The 8,973-nt window shown below is 49.8% G+C and overlaps 1 protein-coding gene across 1 annotated transcript; it reads left to right on the top strand.

Annotated features, from left to right (window-relative positions):
- The first annotated feature begins 2,732 nt into the window (after positions 1-2,732).
- On the top strand, positions 2,733-3,425 carry LOC141021807 (uncharacterized). The gene has a single exon (XM_073497655.1). The coding sequence runs from the start codon at positions 2,733-2,735 to the stop codon at positions 3,423-3,425; it is 693 nt and encodes a 230-aa protein (XP_073353756.1).
- The last annotated feature ends 5,548 nt before the right edge of the window (positions 3,426-8,973 follow it).

Genomic DNA, 8,973 nt, shown 5'->3' with positions numbered 1-8,973 from the left:
CTTCATCGAAATCATCACGGGCACGCTTGGGTAGACTCTTAGATGAACCACAGTCTTTGCGTCTACCAGTATGAACATCCCTCACAAAATCAGCAAGCACCAAGTCGTCATCGTCAGAGTTGGGACCTTCAGTGACATGTAGTCGCTTGCACTGAGGATCCTTTCCACCAGCTTCAGCAGTTCTCTTCCCAAGATTCTTGTTCATGCCAGCAACACATAGACTCCGCCAAGGAGTACCACGTTCCTCAGCAACAGTACTCAGCCTCTTCTTCTGCAAAGTAGGCTGCTTCACCTTGGCAAATTTGGCACCCTTGGCACCATCTGCAGCTCTCCTCTGCTTCTCCTTCTCCGCAAACTCTTTTGAGTCACTTTGAAACCTCAACTTCTTCTTGCTTTGCTTCAATTCATATTCACGAAGCTATTCCGAGACCATCCAATCCTGGGTAACTTCCTCTATACCATCAACAGACTGCGATTGTGTTTCAGACAAGACAGGACGTCTCTGGTCAAAGCTCACACCAACATCACCCTCTCCAAAATAATGGTCAGTCAATTGAGTAACCTCCTCAAACCCAGGCGCCCCAGCATGGAAAACAGACACTGCATCAAAATGAAGTTTGACTATGGTCGTTAAAAAGTGCACAAAAAAGAACAAATGCAATACACTTGGACATATAAATGCAATGCTCCAATCATAAGCTAAAAATAAAAATAATGCATTGTACAAAAAACTTGAATAAAACAACAATGCACTTCACACATACATATAATGGAGTTCACATATACAAATAAATGCAGTGCTGCATACACTAACTTCATGTTTGTTCCCAACAAAATGCCGGACTAGATACAACAAGGCAACGCCAATTTGTACAACATCAAGTAACCAGCATACACAAAATAAACAAAGCATTCACATACCAGAAGGAGGGGCCACACTTATGGGAGAAGATTCAATCGGCAAATTCACTTGATGTCCGCCCTCACCACCATGATCCTTACCACCAGGACAACGAGAGCCAATTGGTGTATCATTATGACCACTGCAATCACCTACTCGATTCAAAAAAACTAGAAACAGAAATTACAAAACATCAAATGACAAAATAATGCAAACGAACGCTGACAACTAACAGAGCATAAACAAATATGCAGGATGAATTAGGAAACTAGATAAACATCAAACAAAATAAACAAAGCCAAAAATAAGCACTCCACATACCCTGAACTCCTCCTCCCACTCTGCTCGGCGAAGACATAGCGTTTGCCTACAGCACAAGGACGAAGTGACAGATATAAGCAACAAAATCAGTGAAATCTGACGAAACCCTAGATCCACCTTGCCCTGCCTACAGAGCACACACGAGTATCGACTTCAAATCGAGATAAAATCACCTGCCTACGGAAAATTACACAAGCAAAAACAGCAATAGCAACTACGAGAATCACAAAACTAGATGAGGGGACGATCAAGACCCAGGACAAGGGGAACGTACCACAAGAAAGGGGGTGAACGCCAGCAGCAGCATGGGGGGGAGGGGCAGCGACGGGAACGGACAGGAAAGGGCTGCGGGAGCGCAGCGGCAAGGGCTCGCGGAGTGGACGGCGACGCGGAATGCTAGAATAAGGACCTCTTGAGGGCGGCGGTTCCTCGGGCGACGGCGGTTGCTGCAGGCGACGGCGGTTTTGCTCGAGGGAGAGATGCCTCGGGAGAAACTACAAGAGAGGAGAGGGGATTCTTCTCGGTCTCTCTTCATGTCAGTGGAGCGGTGGGATCGCCTGGGAGGGACACGTAGGAGACCCGCATGTCAAAGGGTCACATAAAACGGGTCGGCCCAAAAACGGCCCGGCTAAAATAAGACAGACTACATCGAAACACACATGATGTAGTTCTCTATGAAGAACAATGAAGTTCAGACGGTAAAACAAAATAAAATACATGCAGTTCGCAAAAAAAGTTCAATTAAAAAACAACGCGCGTGTTAAGAAAACGCATCCAAAAAAAGTCTACCTTCAAATAAGTGCCACAACAAAAAAAGGGGGGCCACCCCCCCTATCCCTCCCGTGCCAGGGACTGCAGCAAGTACACGCAAAAACAGACGCAGTACGCAGCTCTAGAAAAATGCAGTGCATTTAGTTAGAAGAAGCAGTACGGTATAGCAATTCAGTTCCGGATTAGCTACATGAATAAATACACAGTCTAGTCCACAGCGAAAAACTCATAAAAATTGAGGAATACATTTTACTTTTTTCAGGGGTTGCAGCAACGACACGCAAAAAATGGTGAAGTACGCACGTGTAGACGAAATGCAATTCTCTTTGATAGACGATGCTGTGCAGAACGATAACCAATGCAGTTTCGTTAACACGTAGGATACATATAAACGTGACAAATGCCCGTTCGCATAGAAAGTGGTGGTTAAAAAATTACTGATCAAAAATAAAATAAAACCACGTTAAAAAAACCACATTCGCATAACCCAATCCGAGCGGTTCCATCGGCACAAACCCACGATCACAGACGCAACACCAACCCAGGATCTGCACAACCGCATCGTCAGCGAGATCGTGAAGTTCATCCGATGCGGCCATCCCACCCCGCACCCTCCCCTTAAATTCAGACCCCTGCCAAAGGCCTTCTCATCCACAACAACACAAGTATCCATTGCGCTGCCACCAAATCGCTCCATCACATCGATCTCCACAGAAAACACCAAGCCCTACTACCGGCGATGGCGTTCACCGATGAGTACAAGGGCGTGGAGGCCCACGGCAACACCAAGTTGCACGTCATCCACACCAACGACAAGAAGCAAATGGCGATCTCCCTCGCGCAGTACGAGCGCCACCTCGGCCTCCAGCGCCACAAGATCGTCAGCATTGATCTCGAGTACAACAACGAGCCTGAAGCGACGCAGAAACCCGCCCTCTGCCAACTCTCCATCGACAAGACTCAGTCGGTGCTGCTCTTCCAACTGAGTGCCGCTGGAAGGTGCACCGTCTTCGACAACTTCCTCGCCGACCCCAGGTACACCTTTATAGGCTTCTCCATCGACGGCGACAAAACCAGGCTAGAGCGCGTCAATCTGGAGGTCGCCAACTTCGTCGACATCCAGAAGGAGTGGAGGGTGCCCAAGGCAACCAAGGAGTTGGACTCCCTTGGAGACGTCTCCGGCATGCTCATCGACGACTACTACAACAAAATGAAGAAGAAGATCACCGACGACGAACACAAGCGCTGGGCCACCCTGCCTCTGTCCATGAGGCACATCGAGTACGCGGCAAAGGACGCCTACGCAGCGTATGAGATATGGAACCGCATCACCCTCACCCAGGACGGGATTTGCCGTGCAAAGCAGGAGAAGGAGGAGCCCCCCAACAAGCGCGCCAGGAGCAGCTGGGGATGGGGAGATGCTAACTGGTGAAGAAGCAGATGGTGCCGGCCAAGAGCCAACAATGCTAGCGTCGTTTTAGAATTATCAAATTTGCTTTATGTTGTTTGCTTTTGTATCTTAGTTTGCTTGTGATCATTTGCTTTTGCTGAACTTTGTTTGCTTGTCATGCAGAATCACTTGTAATGATGAACTTTGATTATGTTAGATTGCTTTCTGTTGAACTTAGTTTGCTGATGATGAACTTGTCGTACATAATGCTTGTGATAATGTGTTTTCTGTTGTTTGCTTATGTATCATTAGATTCGAACAGCACACAAAACGAACGAAGATGCAGTGTGCAAATAGGACACATGCAGTGCAAAATGTGTACGAATGCAGTACAGACTCTGTCGAATGAAGTTTACACATACCCAACAAAGCAGTGCACGCCCCAACATTTGAAAAAAGAATACATAAGAGCAAAAACATGAAAAGAAAAATGCGACCTGTATATGTAGTGCGGGATATGTGAACATGCAGTACATGATGATGATATAGACCTGGGGTAGGGTCATAGGCCTGACCTATACGCCCTATCCAAGGTCACTGTCCTAGAAGCAAAGAGGCTCAAGAGACAACAGGGAGGGCCCAACAAAGGTGTCGAGTGCAATCCACTCGACCGACCAGCTACTCGGAGACCCCTCCTTCCTGAAGTCACTCGACCATACAAAAATCCATTCGACTTATTGAAGACCAGGAGTCATCCAGAACAGCAACGGACAAGCGTTCACTCTGTAGACTTTAAGACCATTAAGGCATTTAAGGCTGGCGTTACCAGTAACGCCTCCTCTTTATGTACATTGAACTCCTTGTAATGTGGGTTGGCTGGGGTCCTGGCGCACTCTATATAAGCCACCCCCCTCCACTAAGACAAGGGTTCGCACCCCCTGTAACACACACACATAATCCAGTCGACCGCCTCCGGGCACCGAGACGTAGGGCTATTTCTTCCTCCGCGAAGGGCCTGAACTCGTAAAACTCGTGTGTACAACTTCGACATAGCTAGGATCTTGCCTCCTCATACCTACCCCCCATTCTACTGTCAGTCTTAGATCCACGACAGTTGGCGCCGACCGTGGGGCAGGTGTCTTAGCGAATTTTTGGTGGAGTTGCAGTTTTCTCCGATTCACATCATCATGGTTTCCGCCGGCGGACTGGCTGAGGGCCACGAGATCCGTCTCGGCGCGCTCGTTTTCGTCGCCGACGACTCCGCTTCGCTTCAGGAAGCTCCACTCGACATCGAAGCGCTCCCCATCCGCAGGGCGACGTACTTACGCGCGTGCGTCCACGGCTTCCTTCTCCGGCAGCCGTCGACCCAGTATGGGTCGGCTCCTATGGTGTCCTCGCCCCCGCTGTTCGCCGATGCAAACATTCCAGTCGGTCGCGGCTCCAGCGGTGGGTGAGACACGTGGTGGCCCGTCAGTCGGCCACCCCACAAGTCGCGGCGATCGAGCCCGACGACCGCATCCGAGTGCGACAGCAGCGATCCCGCGGCTGAAGTCTTGATGGTCAACGGACCACGCAGTCCTCCTGGCTTCCCCCATGACGACGGTGGTGATGGCGGTGGCGATCCGTCGCGCGTTCACGACGAGTACCACCCCGAGCCTCTTTCTTCGCAGCAGAGGGAAGAGCTCCGCCGCCGCAATATGGATGCACTTCATACTCCTATTCTTGGAGAAACCCCCGAGGCTCGAGCCTTGGAGGAGGCGTGCCTGGCCAACTTGGCTGAGCGCACTCGACTGGAGAACCTGCAGCATGCACTCGATGAGCGTGCTCGGCAGCAGATCCCTGAGTCCAGTCGACGACAACTTTTTCTGCCTCAACCTCAGGTATACCGCACTCCGATTCAAAATCTCACGGAAGTGGCCCGCATAGCAGAGTCAATTCAGCCTTCCCAGTCGGAGGCTGGCAGAGATTTGATGCAGATCCGGGCCTTGCTCCGGGCGGCCGGAGAGTAGAACACAGCAGTATCTCAGTCGCGGAATATGATTCATAGCAGATCTGTGATGGCAGATACAGTTCAGTCAGCTCACAGCCCAAGATTGCCCCCGCGGCATGAGGGACGCGAGCATAGGCAGGATCAGTACAGAAACCGCGAGCAATATGATCACCGACTCGGCCACGATGACCGTCGTCGAGTCCCCACGCCTCCTCTGAGGAGTGGGTCATATGTGCCTCGGCAGCATGATGACAGACGCCCTCACAGCGGCAGGCGAAGAGTGCCAGCCGACCCAAGGGAGCCAGGTTTTGATGCGAGGTCCATTCTCATTCAAGGTCTGGTTAACAGGAACAGAGCACACAGAGAAGGCCATGACAGAGATTACCCGACTGGCAGCAGAGTGCATGTTTCAGGTCCCGAGTGTTTCAGCAGAGCCATCAGGGCCGCAGTGATTCCTCCCAACTTCAGGCTGGCGACTGGAGTCAGCAAGTTCACTGGTGAGTCCAAGCCTGACACTTGGCTTGAGGATTACCGAGTGGCTGTACATATCGGCAGCGGCAATGATGAAGTGGCCATGAAGCACCTTCCTCTGATATTGGAAGGCTCGACCAGAGCATGGTTAACTCAATTAGCACCTGGCAGCATATACAATTGGGAAGAACTCACCCGAGTGTTTGTTAGAACTTTTTAGGGTACTTGCAAACGACCAGCAGGGTTGGCAGAATTGCAGCATTGCGTACAGAAACCGAGTGAAACTCTGAGGGATTTCATTCAGAGCTGGACCACTTTGCATCACATAGTTTGTGCCTTCAAGGAAGGCGTGAAGTATCGAGAGCTTAACTTGAAATTCGGTCGGACATGAGATATGTCCCTGACTCGGATGATGGAGATAGCCACTTGGTATGCTAACGGGGAAGAAGAGGATCGACTCCGTAGTGGAAAGAGCAAACCAGTCGGTCAGGACACCGGTGGTGGTACTTCCAATTGGAAACATAAGCGTAAGGCCGAGCCAGCTGCCCCTGGTGAATAGGGATGGCAATGGGTCCCCATACCCGCCAAACCCATGGGGATTTCATCTATTAGGGGGTGGGGATGGGCGAAAAACATCCCCATGGGGATATTTACAAACTAATTTATTCCCCATAGGGTACAATGGGGATGGGGAGGATATCCTATTCCCCAGACCCAATACCCATCGGGGACCCGGTTAGTAACTGTGACACAGCGGTCAACCTTAAAATATTCACAAACAAACTTGCGAAAAAAAAAGCTCTGGAAAAAAACCTTAAACCTATCTCACGTCCTCACCTCAGCTGCCACCATGACCAAGAAGTAAGTACGACCTAGATAGGCATTAGCAGGACAAGGACAACACCATTTATGCATGTTGGTTATAGGGTGTCATATTATGTATATGAGTATTTGTTTATGGGGATGGGGACCCTAATGGGGCCCCGTTCCCAAGTGGGGAATGGGTATGGGGAAATTTCATCCCCAGTCATGTAAACGGGGATGGGGATGGGATGATAGGGAATAGATGGGGATGGGGATGTTGTAGGTATCCCCATAGGGGATTGTCCCCATTGCCGTCCCTACTGGTGAAGCTTTAGTTGTGGCTCAAGGAAAGTTCAAGGGGAAGCCCAAGGGGCCCTGGAACCCCAAGAAACTGAAAGATCAAGCCGGAAATGATGTGTTGGATTTGCCATGCCACATTCATACCAAGAAAGATGAAGAGGGTAATCTGATTTACCCTAAACACACCACTCGACAGTGTCGACTCCTGATCCAGCAGTTCCGAGAGAAACAACCCAATGAGAAGGAAAAGGAGTCAGACAAGGGTGAGGATAAGGAAGAGAATGATGATGGTTTTCCCAACGTCAACTCCACTCTGATGATTTTTCCTGATGTTGAGAGCAAAAGACGATTGAAAGTTATCAACAGAGAAGTGAACATGGTTGCTCTGGCAACACCAAGTTATTTGAAGTGGTCCCAGACTACCATCACATTCGACCAGTTTGACCATCCAGCACATATAGCCACCCCTGGGAGGCATGCGTTGGTGGTCGACCCAGTTGGTGAAGTCACTCGACTGACTAAAGTGCTGATGGATGGTGGTAACGGCCTGAATATCCTTTATGCTGAAACCTTGAAAGGAATGGGCATTCTGATGTCCAAGCTTAGTGAAAGTAATATGAGTTTTCATGGCGTTATACCTGGGAAGAAAGCTGAATCACTCGGCCAGATTGCCCTTGATGTGGTTTTCGGTGATTCCAAGAATTACTGCAAGGAAAAGTTGACATTTGAAGTAGTGGATTTCCAGGGTGCTTATCATGCTATTCTGGGTAGGCCTGCTTATGCACGTTTCATGGCTCGACCATGTTACGTGTACCTCAAATTGAAAATGCCTGGTCCCAAAGGAGTGATCACTATCACTGGCAATCGGCAAAAGGCAGAAGAGTGCTTCCAGAAGGGCTCAAAAATCGCCGATGCACAAATGGCAGCAGTCGAAATGCAAGAATACCAGAAAAATGCAGATCCGAGTGATTTGCTGCGCTCCAAGAAGCCTGCCACAGATTCTGCATTTCAGTCGTCCGGTGAAACCAAGCCGATTCATATTCACCCGACCGATCCTAATGCTGCTCCTACTCATATCTCAACATCACTCGACAGCAAATAGGAAGAAGCGCTCATCCAGTTCCTCCGTGAGAACTGGGACATCTTTGCATGGAAACCTTCTGACATGCCGGGTGTACCCAGGGGACTGGCTGAGCATCATTTGCGAGTCGACTCGAAAGTAAAACCAGTCAAAGAACATCTTCGACGGTCCGCCGTACAGAAGAGAAAAGCAATTGGTGAGGAAGTGGCTCGGCTCCTGGCAGCTGGGTTCATCCGAGAGATTTACCACTCCGAGTGGCTCGCCAATGTTGTCATGCTCCCCAAGAAGGACGACTCACTTCTCATGTGCATTGACTTCAAGCATATCAATCGGGCCTGCCCGAAAGATCATTTTCCTCTCCCCCGCATCGATCAGATCGTCGACTCGACTGCGGGGTGTGAGCGCCTGTCTTTTCTAGACGCCTATTCCGGGTACCATCAGATCCGACTGTATGGACCCGATGAGATAAAAACAGCTTTCATCACTCCATTCGGGTTTTTTGTCATGCCACCATGCCATTCGGTCTCAAGAACGCTGGAGCCACATTCATGAGGATGATTCAGAAGTGTCTGCTCACTCAAATCAGTCGGAATGTGGAAGCATACATGGATGACATTGTGGTCAAGTCGAGGTTCCGACCTGCTGGCTGACCTTGCAGAAACCTTTGCCAACCTAAGAAGGTATGATATCAAGCTTAATCCATCAAAGTGCACGTTCGGAGTTCCTGGCGGAAAGTTACTCGGCTTCCTCGTTTCCGAACGAGGGTTCGACGCGAACCCAGAGAAAGTTGGGGCCATACTCCGGATGAAGCGCCCTGTGCGTGTGCATGATGTCCAGAAGCTTACTGGTTTTTTGGCCGCCTTGAGTCGATTCATTTCTTGCCTCGGTGAAAAGGCACTGCCTCTTCACCGACTGATGAAGAAATCTGACAAGTTCGAGTGGAC

Source organism: Aegilops tauschii, chromosome 4, assembly GCF_002575655.3.
Source record: "Aegilops tauschii subsp. strangulata cultivar AL8/78 chromosome 4, Aet v6.0, whole genome shotgun sequence".
NCBI lineage: Eukaryota > Viridiplantae > Streptophyta > Magnoliopsida > Poales > Poaceae > Aegilops > Aegilops tauschii.
Note: the sequence above shows the minus strand (reverse complement) of the source record. Positions and strands in the feature narration are given on the sequence as shown.